This window comes from Paramisgurnus dabryanus, chromosome 20 (assembly GCF_030506205.2).
Source record: "Paramisgurnus dabryanus chromosome 20, PD_genome_1.1, whole genome shotgun sequence".
Lineage (NCBI taxonomy): Eukaryota > Metazoa > Chordata > Actinopteri > Cypriniformes > Cobitidae > Paramisgurnus > Paramisgurnus dabryanus.
The window spans coordinates 1261638-1282789 of NC_133356.1; the positions used below are offsets into that span (position 1 = coordinate 1261638).

At 37.1% G+C, this 21152-nt stretch overlaps 1 protein-coding gene across 1 annotated transcript in view; it reads right to left on the reverse strand.

The window, feature by feature from the left end:
• Positions 1 to 21152, reverse strand: part of eys (eyes shut homolog) — a 251099-nt gene that overhangs the window by 9472 nt on the left and 220475 nt on the right. Inside the window, 3 exon segments of the mRNA XM_065295946.2 lie at positions 1358 to 1540; positions 7720 to 7892; positions 19238 to 19458. Of these exon segments, the coding sequence (XP_065152018.1) occupies positions 1358 to 1540; positions 7720 to 7892; positions 19238 to 19458 (577 nt within the window).

Consider the following 21152-nt stretch of genomic DNA (forward strand, 5'->3'; position numbering starts at 1 on the left):
TCTGTTTACGCCAAATTCTGACTCTACAATCCGAATTTCTCAACAGAAATCGAGACTCATCAGACCAGTCAACATTTTTACAGTCTTCAACTGTCCAATTTTGGTGAGCTTGTGCAAATTGTAGCCTCTTTTTCCTATTTGTAGTGGAGATGAGTGGTACCCGGTGGGGTCTTCTGCTGTTGTAGCCCATCCTCCTCAAGGTTGTGCGTGTTGTGGCTTCACAAATGCTTTGCTGCATACCTCGTTTATAACGAGTGGTTATTTCAGTCAAAGTTGCTCTTCTATCAGCTTGAATCAGTCGGCCCATTCTCCTCTGACCTTTAGCATCAACAAGGCATTTTCACCCACAGGACTGCCACATACTGGATGTTTTTCCCTTTTCACACCATTCTTTGTAAACCCTAGAAATGATTGTGCGTGAAAATCCCAGTAACTGAGCAGATTTTGAAATACTCAGACCGGCCCATCTGGCACCAACATCCATGCCATGCTCAAAATTGCTTAAATCAGCTTTCTTTCCCATTCTGACATTCAGTTTGGAGTTCAGGAGATTGTCTTGACCAGGACCACACCCCTAAATCCATTGAAGCAACTGCCATGTGATTGGTTGATTAGATAAATGCATTCATGAGAAATTGAACAGGTGTTCCTAATAATCCTTTAGGTGAGTGTATGTAGCCTATGTTACCTGAGGATCAAACCCATGGCCTTTGACCTATCATTGCAATGTGCTAGATTTAGTTCATATTAGTATACTGTACATGAACACATTAGTTTATTAGTATTTGAATATAGTTTATAAACTACCTTAAGAGATTATAAAGGTTGATATTAGGGCTGCTAAACGATTAATCGCAACTAATCATTTGCAGAATAAAAGTTTGTGTTTACAGTGTTTATATGTCTTAATAAAGTCTACTGAGCAAAATTAATTTCTGTCGTCTCATCCAGTCAGATCTTCTTGATCCTGTATGAATCACTTTGAATGACAATTTTCATTTCTTACTAATGATCCCTTTAAGAGACATAAGAAATCATCAGCTAATAATGTTAATAATATATAGCAAATAGCATCTCTCCCATTGAGTGCAACAACACTTTTTATCTGCTGTTGTATTTGAGATGATTACAGCACAGTTTACAGGAGCTATACCCCATTAACATCTCTTTGTTGAGTGAGATTTCTCCAACACGACCTCTCGCACCCCACCGCTGGTGCTGGGAAATTGTTTACAGGCGTTGTGCCACGAACCCAGAGAGCAGATTTAAGTGCTAAGAGATGCATTCCAATCAAACGGCACAAAGAGAGACGAGGCAACGAACAGAAGAGGACAAAAATATTCCCATTTTGACTCACCCTGTCCTTTTTGTCCGGCAAACAGAATGAGGTTGTTTCTCAAAGCGGAGGCATTGTTGGCAAAGGTGAGCTTTAGCTGGTATTCATAAAAATGGCTCATATTGGGAATAGGAGGATAAGCCACATAGGATGAGTATCCGAAATCATCGAGTCCACTAAACCTGGGCCGAGTGATGTTAACAGCTGCAAAGAAATGTAAAATATAAATGAATAAACAGCTGTGTGAAACAAAACAAGTTTATGTTATGTTAATGGTAAGGGACCCAGTGGTTTAGCCTGAATGCTGCAGGTTCAATTCTAGGTATATTATAGTAAATATACATAAATGTATTTCAGTTCACTGGGGTTGTCTACGTGTTAAAGGCATCGCCCAGTAGATAAAAAGCATGAGCAAAATATTAAATAAGACATTTATTAAGAGATGAAGTTATCAGCAGCTGTCTGAGATGGGACCACAAGATGGTGATGTTGCATCATGCAATGAATTTTTTGACTTCTATGCATTTTACATGACGGCTGCTAATGATTTTGCCATTTTATTCCATCACCCGTCTTACTCTCCAAATGGACGCAAATGTTTACAAAAGTGATATTTGAAAAAATCAAAGTGTAATTATTAAGCATTTGTTAAATTGCTGCTGCTCTAAACATTATGGAGCATTGAATTGACCAAAACGCTTCCTAAACATCAATACTTTATCTTTTTGCCAATCAACAACCAACAACCTCTTACAATCTGAAAAGCTGCACAGCGGTACAGTAAGACTTTTCTCCACACAGCCCTCATTTTGTCTTTATGAAGTGTGCAGTCTGCAAAGCCTCTCAGAGGATTTCACCCACAACACTTCTTCTTTCTGCTCTCCTCTTGAATTATTGATGCCTGTTGAAATTGCACATATATTACCTTGTCATGGTTTATTTGCACAGCGCCTAATGAACGACTAGATTGTGTTTTTAGCAGGGACGGCTTAACGTGGCCGGCTGTATTTTTTGAGCTCTCAATGTGACATAATGGCTCATAGATGCTGTGAAGTCAGTTTTCTTGTGCGGAGTCATTAATAAAATTGATTCACAAAAAGCTCATTTCCCAAGTACGGTACACCCAAAAAATTATAGTTTTATGCCTTTTATGTCCATTTTACTTAACTGAACCAAGTTAATACAACACAATTTTAAGTTTTTTAGTCTCAACTTAGTTTGATCATGTTCAACCCACTTAATAAAAAAAATAAATAAATCATTTTGTGTTGGGACTACATGGATGATTTTTCTTACTGTGCCCAAAAATGTTTAAAATGAAGTGTTTTAATGCATTTGTAGGTAATGAGCAGCGGCGGCCGGTGACTTCTCTTTCAAGGGGCATGAATTCAAAATGTGTTCATTGCATCATGTGAACCATGTGCATCATGCGTCTTGTCGAAATATGTGCCTGTTGCACACGTTCACAAAATACATGCAAGAAAGACACTAACTTAAAGGCGGAGTCCATGATGTTTGAAAGCCAATGTTGATATTTGAAATCACCTAAACAAACACGCCCCTATCCCAATAGAATCTGGACCTTCTGTTGATAGACCCACCCCACACATACGCAACCCGGGATTTGATTTGATTGGCTATAAGTGTGTTTTGGTAGTCGGCCCGTCTCCTTTTCCAAACGGTTTTTCAAACATCGTGGACTCCGCCTTTAACAGTAAACTCTGATTACACATGAGATTAACCGAGTATCTGGCAAACGTGAGCGTCTCTTTTATCATGAACCCCTTCGAAGCGTTTGCAGCTGGCATGCTTTTTGACATGATGCGTGATGCACACGGTTCACATGATGCAACAAACACATATATTGACAAGACAAGCCACACACATGATGGGATAAAAACATGTTGTGACAAGCTTCACATCATGCACCCTCGATAAAAGAAGTCACCGGACGCCTTTATAGTGTTTAATGTTTGTTTATTTGACAGATTTTTAAGAGTGAGTTATATATTTATATTTACATAGTTTTGTTGCCATCATGCAGAAAAGTGGCGTTTGTGGTTAAGTTTTGGATGTGGTCACAGTTAACTGTGCTAATGACTGTTTGGAGATCAGTCTCTTTTCACATGCTCATTCTATGTATCATATCATATTATTATTATTATTAGCATGCTCACATTGGTTTATGCTAATTTGGTATGATATAGAAATTGACATTTATTAAGTTGATTTAACAAGACATTTTTTGTTTGAATGAACTAGTTATGTCCATGTTGAATAAAGCAGAACTAAATGCGTGGAAAAGTTTCCTTAACTGAAGTTTATTGAACAAGATATTTTTATGACCAAAACATTTAAATGTATTAAGTTGGTGCAACAAAAGATTATTTGTTTAAATGAACTTATTCTATTCTTGCTGGACAAGCCTAAAGTCATTTTGTGGAAAGTTTTCCCTCATTAAATTAAGTTGAATGAACAAACTATTTTTTTGGAGTGTCTCAAAAGTGTTTTTCAAGTGTTTTTTTAGTCTTTACGTATGAAAAAGTTCTGCAACATTAATGTCATTGAATGAAAATCCAAAAATAACAAATGATTTCAGATAGGTTTCCCATTTCAAATTGTAATGTTGCTCTGTTGGTCATGTTTTGATAAAGTCACACTATATTCACACTTAAATTGACCTACAGAAAGACTTGTATTGTGTATGAGAGAAATCTCTACATGCTTTTACACCTTTACATTGCAAGCAAAAGCAGTTCTTTCCTGCATGAGTTTGTCTGTATTATAGTGCTGTTGTTGCTGGAGGTGTCTAAAAAACAAGTAAACACAACCTCCAACTCACTGGCAGCTTACACAGGTGATATATCATCTATTTATTTCCATCCGCTCAAATCAAAACCAGTTCGGATGTAAGGATCTTGTGAAATTCAGTAATAAAGAGGACTACTGAATTTCACAAGATCCTTACATCCGAACTGGTTTTGATTTGAGCTCCAGGGTTTGTCAGATCTGAAGATATTTAGCTTTTCTTAATTTCCGTCTCTTACCGTACCGCGCACAAACACGGAAAAAGAAACAAATAAATAAATCAACACAAAAACATGATAACCACACACATGATTCTTTAATCGTCACATATAAAGGAGGGTTAGTCACATGATGTCTGTGGTTAACCCAGGAGTGGTGTAAGCCAGATAGGATATTTTAAAGATCTATTTTAAGGCACAGAGAAAACTGACACTCAACTTTAATCTTCAGCTTTCTATCAGATCATTTATTTTGTCTGCTCTTTACTATCCATTCATTACTTCACATACTGTTGGCGATGTGACAATAAAAGTGATTTGATTTGTCCATCTGTTAACTGAATGTGCTTTAACCTAATATTACATCTCTAAGTGGTGGTCAGTGATCTTTTCTCAAAAATATTTGTGTGTGAAAATATAAATGAATATCAACGTAGAATCAGGAGTTGAAGTGTTGCCCTTCAGAGAAAATGTCAAAAAATGGTCCCTAGCTGTCAATGGGGCAGTACCCTCTCAAAAACTACACCTTTAGGGGCATTTTTTCCGCCCTTGGCACTGAGCACCTCGGCCAATCACAGTGGAGGAGGGGCGGGACAACTATCACAACAACCAACCGACTCACAGCTCAAGTATCACAGATAAAAAGTGCTCGGCTGAAAAAACAGCTGGCATTAGGTGTCCTCCAGGCGTTTAAAAGTCCTTACACCTGAGGAGTTCATATTAGTACCTCAAAGGTACATACTGGTAACAATGTATTCACATCTCTACCTAAATGGTATATTTAAAAACCTTTTTAAAAGGGTACTGATCCATTTCAATGTACATTTGGACCATTCCAGCAATATGGATGTGACATTAAGAATTTATATTTCAAGAGAATGTATTTATTACCAATATATTGAATAATATATATTGAATGGTATACTCTTAATCTGTTTATATTTTCCCCTGATGACAGAGTCCAGACATCAGGAAAATTTCAGTCTATACTCATCAGGACAATACACAAATACATTAAAGTGACAACATATACAGGTAGTACTTTGTAGGATTTCTGCATTGCAAAAATGAGTTTAGTTTTCAGTACAAATGTCTAAAAATTATTAAATCAAAATACATTTTCTTGATGAGCAAAATGACTAGTCTAGTTTTTAGTCAATTTGTGCTTAAAACAAGAAAAATGTTATTTTTTAATTTTTTCTTAAACACTTAATTCAAGAAACATTTAAGAAGATAGATCGCCATATTTGTTTCCTTGTTTTAAGCACAAATTCGCTTAAATTTGATATTTTTGGTTTAAAATCTAGACTTATTTTCTATGCAAGAAACTTGTACTGAAAACAAGAGAAAAATACTAAGTATGTAAGGCATTTTTTGCAGTGAATATAAATGCACAAACTAGAAGCAATAACACCCAACAAACTATTCACAACTATTATATTAACATTTTCATGTTCCCATTTATGAGTAACATGGACCGTTATAGATGTGACATTTGTAAAAGGGCCTGATTATGGAAAATCATTCTTCAAACAAAAAATAATAAAAATGCTTTAAAGACTTAAAATAAGACCTTACATGGGTATTTTAATGACCAAATACTGAGCTATCATTAATGGTGAAAACCTTTAGCAAAAAATGAATTTGCATAAAATTGCCCATCTAGACCTTTACTTTAGATTTACTCTATTCAAAGTGACTTACATTACTGAGGAGAACAATAAGGCAATAAATAAAGTAGGCTATATAACCATTCTTTAAAAATAAAATGATGAGATATCCATTAATCTTGATTCATTTTAAGAAGTCCTGCACATCCAAAATTGAGCGACTGTCCAGAGGCATGGAGGTCTTGGCTAGTAATCAATACTGACTGATGTTATCTGCTGTTATCAGGCTTTAAATTCAAATGTCAGTCCCATTCGGTGTGACAGTGGGAGATTAGGATACTCTATTTGGCATCAGGCTCTCTGCTGTCTGCTAAAGGGACGTCTTGAAGCTCTGCCCGTCATGCTGTGCCAAGTGTCCTCAAACTACACCACCCAATTAGATGACAGCAACATACAGGCAGTATAAGAGCGCTGTGAAAACGGCACTTCAGATGATTCACCCAAATATGAAAATCCTCTCATATTCTACTGCCATCACAGATGTAAACAAACATCTTTCTTTAGCTCAAAAATACATTCGTGAAAGAAAATAATTTTTTATTTAATAATAAATATGTTGTGTATCCATGGAAATCGGTTGGTTAAATCTGGTGCTTCTCCACGAAACACGGATACGAGTAATCATGTGGCTTAGGACCAATGAGATTTCATGTCATCAAAGTGCTGCCAAATTTACAGTGCCATGGATATGCAACATATTGATCACTAAATATGTTCAAAATTTGAACCATTTTCTCTCACAAAAATATAAACTGTGTCCCAATTCAATACTGCGACCTTCTTAGGATGCACACTCAGAAGGCGAGCACTCGGTCTTTGAAGGTCGCAGAGAACTGAACTGAAATGTCTAGCCTTCGGAGGATCCATAAGTTGCGTCACCTGCTGCACACGCCTACCACGTCTGTCAGCGGGAAAAGCATTTTGGATGACATGGGGGTAAGTAAATAATTGTGATTTTTTTATGAAAGTGGAGTAATCCTTTAACCCACTGGAGTCATTTGGATAACTTAGTAAAAGATGAACACTATATGTTTTTAGTCCCATGTAAGAAAAAAATATGACAGCATTTTAAAGAAAATCTTTTGTTTGTGCTCAACTAAACATCTAACATGACATGAGGGTGACGGCAGTAGACTCATAGTTGTATGAGAGAGAAGTACATCAGGTTGTGGTACGTCTTCACAGGTCTGATTTAAAGGCACCACAAACACGTTCTGTGACTACATTTTCAGGAAAGAAAACCAAAAAGCACTTGCTGTACTCATCATTACAACATCTACCTGAAGACAACGCTACGGGTCAGTGTGAGTAGTAAAAGCAAGATATCAATCCGTAGACTGGCTGTTCTCCTCAAAACGCTCAGATGTGAAAGCCTCAGAGAGCTCGACTTCTGTTTAGTTTGTAGAAAATGGAGAGCAGTTAGCTTCTCTAATTGGAAGATATTTCCACAGCTTGCATCAGGCGTCTGTTAAACAAAACTCCTGGGAAAACATCTCAATACATCACCTGTGGGTCCAACCTCAAAGACAGAGGTGTTTACACAGGAGATGAAGGAAACAAACCTCAGATGTAATAATATCAAACAAAAGCCCCTCGGCCACATTGGCTCGTATGTTTCTTACATCACGTCTCCATGGTTACAGGTGTAAACCGCCATCTGCGTGTGAAACTTTGACGGGAGACCTACCCTCATCGCAGAGGAGACCCTGCCTCCCGTAAGGGCACAGGCACGCCGCCTCCAGCCGAGTTTGGGGTACGCAGGTGGCGCCACGTGCGCAGGGGTTACGCTCGCAGGCGGTGAATTGGCACAGCTTGCCGGAATACAGAGATGGACAGACGCAGAACCAGTTCTCGGTGTCGCTACACACAAGAAAACCAAAATAAGAAAAAAGAGAGAAAGATCATTAGGACACTGATGAAATGTACCTGTACTGCATCATTAACTTCAGTGAGTTTGCATAGAAAGCATCAAGTGAGAAAGAAAACGTCAAAACAGCAGAAGAGAATACAAATGAGAATTCAAAGCATAAATGGATCCCCAGCTTTACCTTGAGACAAACCTCTTTAAAACTAAAGCGCATTGCATCTATTCAAAACATTTCAGGTGGACTTACAGAAAACATATTTGACACTGATTTGATAAGTCACTCATAAACTACATGCTTTTAAAGGTGCCCTTGATTTAGATTTAACTTTTTTAACTTTAGTTAGTGTGTAATGTTAGCCTGGGTGCCAGCCGATCTTAGCCCCGCCCACCACGATTTGAAATACGGGGAAGATCGGTCTGGGGATTCACCGTTGAGGAGCTACTATGAGAATATCAAAACAGGCCGACGAATCAAATTGTGAGGGCGGGCTTTATACGATGATTGACAGATAAACGACAGTAACGTAATGAACCACGTCACCAAAGAGCGCGTGTGTTGAATGGCTGCCGCTGTAGAGTTCAGATGTGTGGATTCTGACATTGAGTCTGTTCTAAAAGATATCGACAGAGCATTGATTTTAAAAGAGGAACAGAGAAACGCGAGCAGGGCATTTGTTGATGTTTTTGCCGTCCTTATGGGATTCGGCAAAGGTTGGTCGCAACTGAAATGGGCAACCTTATCATGGCGAGGCAACTCTGCGTGCACGACGAGATGGATATAATTAGCGGTCGTTGCCAGCTTCTTTTCGGAAGCCCGGAATCGTGGTTGTCTAATAAGTGGAGGGACATGCTAGGCTCCAATATTTTCAAGCCAACGTAGGGTATCGTCGTGGATGAAGTTCACCTAACGTACAAATGGTAAGAGATAGTCATACTCTATGACTTAGTAAATACTTCATGTTGTGATATAAACGAAATGTTGTAAACATAGTAGGTGTTGATGTACATTCGCTAACTCAGACTTAGTATAATCACAATGTTAGTGTCGTAGCGAAATAACTAGCAGTTCGGTCAGGCTGCAAAGACGTAATCATGACTGTAGACAACACAGACAAAAAGAGAAACATTAATAATATAATAATATAAACAATAATAAATGATTTTTTGCTATTTTACACATTAATGAAAAACCTGTGCGCTCAACAGTCATAAAAAGAAACCTTTAATGCAATGTAAACACATCTAAGTGTAATGCTATAATCAACATTTTTTATTTTATTATGTATTTAATTGCATTGAAAGTACATCATAAAAAAAAACTAGCCTATAAACATTGTGGTAACACTTTACATAAGGCTGTATTAGTTGGTATTGGTATTAACATTGGTAAATGCATGAACTAAAAGTAAACAATATAGTTTTTCAACATGAATATTTCTATTGACATAACTAACATTAACAAGAATTAATACATGTGCATGGTGCAAGCTAAAACACTTGATTTTATAAATGTATTAGTAAATGCCAAAGCTCTTTAAGACTGTGCAAAAAAAAATATATATACTAAGTTAAGGCAATATATGAAGAGTTTCGCTGCAAAATGAGATAACTCAGTTTTTTTTTTCATTTTTCTGAAATCTCGTTTTTTGGTTGTGCATTCCAATTAATATCAATTCAACTGCAGTTGGTTTGTTTTGATTTAAACCTTCATAACTTAAAAAATACAGCTAAGTAGCACCATAAAACAAAATAATAACATGATAACATAATAATTAACATGTTTTGACAAAAATGTTGCATATATATACATACTGTAGTGTATATGGGAATCAGAAATTAAACTAAAGTATATCAATTTAGCTAGTGCATTAATTAATTGTTATCAAATACAACCTTATTGTAAAGTGTTACCAATACCAACATATTAAATAAAATGATTATAGGAATACATTCTTGCAGGAGCACATAGTGTTTGCATTCCCCCTCTAGAATCTAGATATAAATATAAAGAAATGGACTAGAAATGGACTTTGAACTGTCATCTTTGCACACAGTTAATATGTGGCCGTGAACAACGATGGCGCCAGTGCTTTTGTGTCTGGTTTTGTATAATTTATTAATAAATTATTGCATCCAAAATGAAGCGATTAATGCTCTTGGTAGAGCATTACATTAGCAGCACAGAGGTCATGGGTTTGAGTCCAGTGTAGCACACTGATAAAATGCATACTTAATATACAACCAAGTTGCTTTAAATAAAAGCATCTGCTAATGCATACATGTAAACAAAAGTGACATGAAACACTTCTTTGCAAAGTTAGTAATACTACAGCATAAATGAAACGAGTAACGTGTTGAAAGTTATCTGATTATATAACCCTGTGTACACACACCAAACATGAAGAGATTTTGCAGTTCAGGACAAATGAAACATCACAGACTCATTGAAATAACAGCAGACCTCTGCTCCAAGGCCATTTGAAAATCCAGTTACATTCTGCTGATGTTGATCTGCCCACACTGAAACCGAATGATTAGAAACGTTCAAGCTAATGCCCGACTGGTGAGGTGCAATTTCACAAACAGGGCTTTTATAATTTCAGGCTTTATCCCCAAGCGAGAGATAGAGGGTGGGCCGGCATGATAAGCAATATTCAGACAAGAACTTCATAAGCTGCTGGAAGATGTTTTTCAAAGGTGTAATATCAGATACAGGAAGCATTGGAGGAGTTTCAAATCTATAAATTAATAATGTGTTTTGAGCTGCAGCACAGCAGTAGAAATGAAATATTTACATTGTGTCAGTGGGATTTAGAAGCAGTGCAAGTCACTATCACACACACACACACACACACACACACACACACACACACACACACACACACACACACACACACACACACACACACACACACACACCTCACAATTCACTCACAACATACGGAGAGGACAGATTGAATGAGGAATGCCTGTGCAAGGAGTTTACAAATCAACTCATATTTTACATTTATGCATTATTGCAGAAAACGCTCAAACCCGTGGAAATTTAACATGTGAAGCTCCAGAAATGAATTTATAGTTTCATATGCATATATCTTTGATGCACATGAATACAAAAATGGTCTGTTCAAAAAACCAAATCAATTGATAAGGTGTGTGGCGTTTTTACATGATCTGTTTGCGCTCGGACGGTTTGTCAATGCCTTTGAGGACAGCGGGGATAACGCCACGACAGGCTGTGAGATTACTGCCCCACGTGAACATGCAAACACATCTGTTTTTGTGACTGATTGCCCTTCAGCATCCGTACGAGCTCAGATTGACGCAGGGTACACTTCAGGTGTCATATGGCAAGATGATATATGATCACACCATTCTGAAAAAATTAAAAAATCAAGTGACATATTGAGAAGTTTATACTGACAGATTTTAGTGTAATGGTTTGAGGTCATTGACTGTACGGTGTATATAGGTTAACATAGTAAATGCATTAGCTAACATAAACATAAAGTGAACAATATGGTTATTTATGAATCTTTGTTAATGCCATATAGTTGTTCATGTTAGGTCATTTCTCATCACCGTGCATCACATTCAAACTTTGGTCCATTCCCCTGCGAGTACTTGGACATGAATATATCTCAAATCTAGCAGTTGCATGTAGTGCCCTCTACTTCAGTTATCTTCATTTTAACCTTTTGAATTCTGACTTTCATCACTTGCAATGTTTATAGTTACAGCTTTAGTCTTTTTGCAAAAGTTTACTATGTGTTATCTAAAGAAATAAATGTTTCCTTTTAAAAGTGGAAGTTTTTGCCAAAAAAGTTTGTATGCACTTTGAGGGTTTTGCAGCGACAGACAGTCCAATTTGTTAACTACCAATGAAATGACTAAAGTAAGATTTGTGAAAATAAGGCATTTCAGTTAATGACTAATAAACTTTTCATTGGCATTAAAGTAAAATTACTGAACCTAAACACAAGAGACTGATAAAAATGCTAATTTACAAGGAAACATGTCAGACGCACTTAGACGTTTTTGTTTTAGAGGTTTTGCATCAATACTTCAAATACAACCTTATTGTAGTGTTACCCATTAGTGTACTTCTATTCTAAGTTATAATTCTTTAAATAAATATGAACAATATGTTGAATTTAAAATATATGTAAGGGATAATGTCCGCTTCATGTTGGGTGCTGATCACACTAAAGGGTCTTATTTCACAATAACAACCTGCTGACTGTACATTATCCCGCTTATTGCACAGCTATTTACCTCACAAGTAAGGTAAGGAACAGTAAATATTGATTTAAATTCGTCTACTTTTGTTTTTATGATAAGAGAAGATGCTCAAATGTCACAAACACACAATATGGTTTATTCATTTGTAAATATAGTCTCATATATGTTATTAAAATACATATTTATATTTAATTTTGTGTAATATTAAACTGTTAAACTGTAATGATATGCGGCATCTGGGTTAGCGTGTGTTATCAGTTTTGAGTGGTAGTTATTTGAAAAGAACGAAGCTTGGGATGTCTGGCCAATCAGAATAAAACATTTTAAAGAACAGTGAAATAAATAAATGTAATACTTGCAGCATATTTATACTAAAGAAAAATAGAAACATATAAATATCAAATAAAGATAACAATTACTCATTTTGCTTGCACTTTACAATTTTTTGTCTAATCAAATGCTTTACATAATGCTGCACCTGTCACCGACTAAAAACAGCCAGTAGCGAATTATGTTAATTAACTGTTTTTTAGACAAAGAAAATTCCTTTGTTAATGCCCTCTTTAGAAAAACAACATTGCTTATTTATTATATATTATAACATTAGTTAATGCATTTGCCAACATGAACTAACAATGAACAATACTTCTACAGCATAAATATGTATTTATCTTAGTTCATGTTTATTTTGGCATTTACTAATATATTATAAAACCAAGCGTTGTATCTATTAACATTTATGAATGCACCATGAACTAATATGAATAACTGTATTGACATTAACTACCAGTAACAAGAATGAGTACATGCACTGTAAAAAAAATATTTTTTAAGTTGTAGTATGTTGAAAAACTTTAAGGCAGCAAAGATTTTTTACAGTGCATGCTGAAAAACTACATTGTTCATGTTAGTTAATGCATTTACTAATGTTTACTAATACAACCTTATTGTATAGTGTGTATTATTATTTAGAAAACAGCATGAAGTTAAAACAACTTTGTTTTGCAAGTCAATTCAACCTACTATTTTAGGTTTTGACCTCTGATAAGTTGACATAACTTATAAAAACAAGATCAAATTGTTTAACTTAATTTGTTAAGTTTTGTAACATAAAAATATATGTTGATTTGACAAAAATGCTGAATTTTTTACAGTGCAAAGCTGGTATCATTCCTGACTAATATAATTAATATGGTTCACCAAGGTCACCCTCCATTCAGTCGCTCCCTACAGATGCTGATTTAAATGAACTTAAGAGTATTATGCAAGATGTCAGAGACCAAAGCCAAGAAGATTTCTCTTTATCCGAGTCGAATGAGGTGAATGAGAGGTCAAATAAAAACCTTGAAGAAAAAACCGACAAAAACTTTTTCTTTCTAATGCGTGTGATGGTCTGAAGGTCTCGTGACATAAGTCTGCAGTAAATTGGGTCAAATGCGTTCCTGACGCAAACCTCTTTCAGCAGATATAATGAGCTGCCATCACCGGCCATTTCTGCTGCGAGGAAAGCGAGCTTCTGGAGGCAAATGCACATGAATAATTTAACAAGGAAAGAGTTTGGCATGTCTATTTAAATAAGCGCACAGCAAGCCAAGGTAAGAATACAAAAGGAGAACGATTTCTGTAAATGCTATTCCCTCCATCCAAAACCAGTTTCATAAAACAAGCAGAAGCTCATTTGAAATCAGCATCCATGTCGAATGCACAAGACTTTTCATCCTAGTGCAACCACAGCATTTATCCCAGGACACGGATTGTGGACAGTATATAAATATAAACAGGTTTACTCATTCCTTTGGACATTTTAAAATGCTTACAAAGCACTGCATTGAAACGCATACCCGAACCGTTAACCCTATTCTTTGCCTGCCTTGCAAGCTTTGGTATTTCTTCCAGGATATGCATTTATCCAGCACAGCGTCAATAGGGTATAATGTAATTCAAGTAATGAAATGTACATTTTTGCAACGCAGACCAAATGCCGCATTTAAAAATCAAAGATCTCATTCATAAATGTGACACGACTCACGGAAGACGACGGCCTTCCGAACGAGCTGGATTGCCTGTTTAAGGGGGATTTATAGTCGTGCGTAGGTCCTACGGCGTAGCAGCTACGGCGTAGGTTCCGCGTCGGTTTTCATTTATACTTGTGCGTCGCCGTCCGCGTCGACGTGCAAATACACGCGAAACCGCGGGTTGGCAGTAATCACGCGTGTGTTACCACAGTAGCAGCAGAAGTCGTCAGAGAAGAAGAAGCTAAGCAAGTTAACCCACAAACGAAGAAGAAATAGCAACTTGTTGTGTATAATTTGAGAAGACCAGCAATGATGGAAGTAAATAAACAGCGACTTATGTTGCAGTTTGAGTTAAATCACTCCTCAACTTGGCTCATCTTTGTTTTCACCGTCTCAACCGGAAATACCTATGACGCAGTTTTTTTACCTGACGGGAGGGGTTCTGGTGGACCAATCACAGAGCTTGCGGTCCGCGTAGAGCCGACGCGCTGTTAGGAATTTTGTGAGGTGCGCGTCAGGCTACGCAGAGCTACGCACAGGCTACGGATAGCCTACGCCGTAGCTACGGCGTAGCACCTACGCACGACTATAAATCGCCTTTAGTCTGGCAAGCGCTCGATTATACACTTGGGTGGGCGTGACGCATTCAGTAAAAGAGTTTAGTGCTCAGCTCGACAGTGAGGTGAATGATGCCGCTTTATGGGAACCGAATGAACGGCTGATGTACAGCAGGTCTCTGCACTCTCTGGCTGTTACCTGACGGAGGTGGGCAGGATCTGTCTGCAAGTCACAGGATTACAACCACGAATCACTGACAGAACAGAACACTGGAACAGGGGACTTAAAGAAAGAAACCAAGTACGAGTTTGGGAAGTTTAAATATGCCAGAAAGGAAACGGTTGAGGGGAGCCGAGGTACCTCGTCGATTTCGGAGATGAAAGCTGAAGAAATGACTTTGAGGAGAAAGAAGCATCTGTTGAGAAATAGCAGGCTTGTTAATGTCAGTGTTTGCTTGGAGAAAACGTCTGCAGCACTCGCTCATCTCAGCTAACTGATATTACTATGACTCAGGACAGGTTGTTATCAGACTAACATGAAGAAAATGTGGACTGACGTCTAAGCTCAATTGTTATATCGTTCTTCATGCAGATGCTAAGTACACTAAACACGACATTAAAAATGACCTTTCAGACTTATAGAAAATATCAAAAGAATGGCATGAGATGAAAGAGAACCTTTGCACATTTGTCTAAGCTTCAGACGGTTACTCATCCTTACTTTCATAACACAAAGTTACATTATAAGAAGTCATTGTAATTTGGACTTTGAATTGGTCATTTGAAAAATGTAGGGGCGGTTTTCCGGACAGGGTTTAAGTTTAGTCTAAGACGCTTGTTTAAGTTGTCCTTAAGGTGTACTGGCATATACTGTATAAAAATATATCAGTGCCATTGTTTTGTATCAAGATGCATATCAGTAATGTTTTTTGTAAGATATGTTTGTAAAAACTACTTAAATCTCTTAATATAACTAAGGCCTAGTCCTGGATTAATCTAAACCCTGTCCGGGAAACCGCCCCATAGTGTATTTTTGTAATTCTGCTATAGATGCCACAGAAACTACCGTCTTCAATTAAACAGTGTGGTGCATCTGCTCTCAGATATAAATAATATTTTGCATTTTAAAGTAGACGCTACCTGACTAAGCTTCCGGTGTGCGATACCTTTGAGTTGTCCTAGACGCGACTCAACGAGGCGCTGTGTGGCGCTGAGCTGCGCGTCTGGTGTCCAACCCCCTTAAGACAGATATCAGTTTAAATTAATGCTAGAAGTATTTTTTTATAAAGAATTTAGTATAACAAAAAAGGTATAACATAAATAGGCCCATTAGTAGCATACATATTATAAATAATTATTAATAATAAATTCATTTGAAAAATACATAGAAATTATGCAAATTGGAGAAATTAACAAACACACGGAGCACCGATCACAAACTAGGATACTTACAAAAAAAAAGATTACTGTGGTTCAACGTTATTGCATAAAATGTGTACTATAATGTATACTATGTTAACTACAAACCAGTTGCCAAACGTCTTCACATAGCAGTGATCCACGAATGACAAACATCTCCTCATCTTTAAGAAAGTATTTGTTATTTTCGATGAGGTATTCGTTCAAGAGTTCAGTTTCAGACCATTAAACAAACAGAGAGTGACAAAGAAGGCCCAATCCATTGTAGTTGACCCGAGCCACCCCCTGTCCTGCCAGTTTAAGATGCTTCCTTCAAGCCGTAGGTACTCTATGCTTAGATGCAGGTCCAATAGATTCAGAAATTATTTTATCCCAACGTCTATTTCCATTTTAAATAAATTGCCACAATTGGGTTAAATGTATGGATTTTTATTTGATTTACTGTGGCGTTTTAGATACTATGTATATTCATGTTTGATGTGTGGTTGTCTTGTTTTTATTCATGCTGCTGGCTGTACAAACAATTGTCCACCGGGGACAATAAAGTTACCTTGACCTTGAGACAGAAAGTTAAGTTCTGACCAAATGCGTAACCGTGACAATGCACATGCGTCCAATGAAAGCGTCTATAGTTACACAGCATTTTTAGCATTTGATCATGTAAGCTTTATGCAATTTTGCTTCCTCAAAAACTATCAAAGGTTCTTAAAGTAATCACTTTCTTACTTATTTGTAATCTAGAGAACCCGTTTCACTACAAAAAAAAAAAAAAACATAAAGGTTCTTGATGTTAAAGGTTTGTTATGGAACCATTTAGCAAAAAATGCACCTTTATTTTTAAGAGAGAGTGTAAAAGGAATACACGATTAAATAAAGGACAAAAGGTCATTTAAAGGTACAGCTCTCACAAAAATTTAATTTCCGTCATTTATTCACCTTTTTGGCAAAAAAGTGCAACCTATATGAGTTTCTTTTGTGGATCTGTCAGAATGTAAGTGATCTTTGCTAAAACAATGAGAGAGAAGAGTGAGCAGACTGTCTCTGATCCCAATCTACTTTCACAATGACAGACTTTTTATTTTTGCTTGAACTATCCAATTAACACAAGCGTAGAGACTGGACTTTTTCCATTCCCTCTCAATGGCTCATCACATAAAAGTCAGAGACGGGGCTAATGTACCGAGTTGAGTCTTGCACATTTTTTTTCAGAAATTCCATTTTCACATATAATGAGTTCATGAGCCTTGACCGGAGCACATGGTAAAATGTAAAATGGACATCTCAGAGGTGCTTGAAAATTTTATGACCAACCACCGTGTACAGGTACGTGAAATATTCACTAGGTTTTTACGTTTCACACTTCAGACTGCAACAGATCCACGTGTTGATTTATTTAATTTATGCAAGCCGGAAACCCTCGTGTTTATCCCATACCAGGTTGTTATAGCTCTTTTATACAGTATTTCAGTAGATCAGAGCAGGCATTGTTTAGAAAGGCTTTTATGTCTTAACATAAAATGTGAAAACAAGCCACCTTAACTTGCAGAAGAGTCTTGTCCCTTTGTCGAAAATTGAGATGCGATGCATTGAGAATGGAAACACTAGGAGCCTAAAGACTTCCACCCTTAATCAAAACACACTTTTAACACAGAAAAAGTAAACAACACAAAATGCTGCTTGTCATTTAACAAAACACATTCAGAAACTCTCATCCCTGCAATCAGACCCCTGATTACTGCTATTTAAAACTCAAGTGAGCATCTCCACAGCATCTGCACATCACTGCCAATATTTACAAACTCTCTGCTCCGTCAAAAGCACTAAATTTACTAGAAAATTGTATGTATGCCAAATATTGAAATGCGAGAGATGTTCATAAAAGAAAGTGATTGAGTCTTCAGTAAAGACTGAATGTGTGGTGAGAAACTCATCAGGTCAACCTCAGCACCTCAATGATATATAGATATATATATAGCATGGGCATCGGAAGCAAAAAAATATATAAAGGTAGGTTCTCCCCCCAAAAATGACTGAGGTAGATGCCAATTTCTTGTTTTCTGGTGCCTGTGTTTGATTGACGACAGTTGAAAAGATATATGCATGAAATTAAAGATGCTAAATGTGGGTCCACTGTCATTGGTTTTAAAAAATGGATGGGTCTTGGTCCTCCCACATATAATGGTTCTGACGCCCATAATATATCAAGATTTAATTTGATTGATCTGTTTTTATTGGTAGAAGAATATTATCATTTAATGTTGTAGTCAAGACTACCTAAACCGAAACCAAGATCTGATTTTGTTGAGGCCGAGACAAGACCAAGACTTTGAGGGCTCGAGACCAAGATAAGAGCAAGACTCTTGTGATATCATTTCTATCAATTCTATCAGATGTTATAATATAAAAATGAGATCTCATACAAGTACCTTTTGATTTTACTCAGTCAGTATTAAAGATATCAAGGTTATATTTTCATTGAATGTTCTTTACATTATGTACGATGAGTTTATATAAAATCACTTGAGTTGAGATCACAAATAGTTAGTCAGATACACTGGAACAACATTATTTAATATCTTATGTGTAAATCCATATATTTATCTCTCCATTTTCTTTATGGCTTATCCTTTGTGGGGTTACAGGGCATGCTGCAGCCTACGGTACAGTATAGCATCATATCAGCCTGTACGATCCACCTGTCCATCACAGATCAACACATTCACACTCAGTGTTCATATGACCTGCAGAGGGGAAACGGGAATATCCGGAGGAAATATTCTTTCCTGGAGCTCATCTGGTAAAGCATGGTGCTAGCAATAAGGTCATGGGTTTATTTCCCAGGGAATGCAAACTCTGATAAAATGAAGGCCTGAATGAACCGCGAGTCACTTTGGATAAGGGCATCTACTGAATGCAAAAATATGAAATTGAGACCCACGCTTAACACAGTCAAACAGGAAATGACAGCAGTACCCACTATGCCACCTCTTTTCCCTGGAAAGACTGGATCTTAATCAAATAACTGGTATCCGATTAAAAGATTTTCTCGTCTTAATAAGATATTCACTGGAGAATTTCTCAGCCAGCGCATATTTAAACTCATACCTGACACAGGTTCCTCCATTGCGGCAGGGCTGGTGTTGACAGACTGATGAGTCACAGTTTTGAATATTTTGGCCTCTGATGGCTTCACCCACGATATACAGCTCTCTGGAGCCAATCTGTAGTTCACGGATGCAACCAATGAAGCCAGAGACATTCACACTGCTACGGTGGAGATCTGAGAAAGATGGGACCCCACCCAGGAATGTAGGGCCAAATTTCACCTAAGCATAGGAAGACATATGTAAACAAAAACAATACTCACAGACAGTATTACTGAATCATATTACGTAAGCAGTGATGGGAATAATGGCGTTATAAGTAATTGGCGTTAGTAACTGCGTTATTTTTTTCAGTAACGAGCAATCAAATAAATTACTGTTTCCCCCGTTATAACGCCGTTATCGTTACTGACATTAAAATGCAGCGCGTTACTAAAATTGATCTTACTGTAGTGATTTTCAGCCGCGTATGCTCACTCTCTCAGCCAAACACTGTTTTTCTCTTGTGTGTGTTGTGAGAAACATAACGAATGATGATTGGCTTAATTTCCATCGGTAGCCAACCAGAGGCAGAGTTCACAAAAAGGCCCGCCCACACGCGCAGTCCAAGTCAGAGGAGGGAGCAATAGTGTTAAAAAGTCTGAGCAACTTGGTCACTTTGTCTCTAGATTTAGCAACTTTCTATCACTTTAGCGACTTTGTAGGACAAATCTAGCTATCTTTTCCGGCGTGGTTGGAGACTTTTGTAGACTGATATGAAAATACGCGTCGTTTTCTCTTCTCAACGAGCAGCGGTGCTGCTGCTGACTGTGCCCCATCTCAAAGCACTGACATGCAGCCCGGTCATCGCGCATCAATCACTCCGAAAACACCGGCGACAGGGCGATGGCAAGTACAACAAGCTCAAAGGTAGCGGTCGCAAACACGAAATATAAAGCACTACTTTTCCATTCTTGAGGTGAAAGGCAGGAATGTTTGTGTAATGTGCAACTTATGCCCAGGAAGAAAAAGTCTCTCCACGTCTGTGGCAAGTAATTCTGATCTAATAAAGCACCTCACATCGTCACATGCTGCCACAAAATTAGTGATTTCTCTTTAGTATCCATTTTAGTCATTTAACATATTTAATTTTGTAAGGGGCATTCAAGTTATTTGAAATATTAAAATTTTTTTAAGTAACGCAGTAATTACTTTTCCTGGTAATTAATTACTTTTATAATAATGTAACGCAGTTACTAACTCAGTTACTATTTGTGAGAAGTAATTAGTAACTATAACTAATTACTTTTTTAAAGTAACGTTCCCAACACTGTACGTAAGGAATAATTGAAGACAGGCTGTTGAATTATTTGAAAATAAAGCACACCCAAGGTGGTAAAGTGGTTATTTTCAAATAATTCAAAGGACCTTTTTCCTCAATTACTCCTCTTATACCACATTTACCACAGACATTCCTCTGGTGGTCATTTTAAGACATTTGACAGGTCAGTTGCATATCCATGCAACATTTCTCAACCAATCAGAATACAGCATTCAACAGGCACGAGGTATAAATTAAAATATTCTTTACCATTCAATTACCAGTAAAGACTGTATGTGTAAAAGAGACTAATAGACATCGCCCTACATGTGCCTTCATAGGACAAAAGAAACTTGAATCTTTTTAATATACACACACATAGCATTAAATGTTTTGGTCCCCACAGTGTTCAAGATGTGGTTACAGCCTTGGTTTGATCCCATGGCCTGTTGAGTTGCTAACACAATGCTTTACCACTGAGCTATACAGGAGCACCTTCTTCCCTTTCTGACCCAATGCTGGGTTGAAAAATAACCCAGTGTATGTTTTTAAAAAACTGTTATTTATTTCTGAATAAGGACAAACATTTCAAACACAAACTTCACAAAGAAACAAT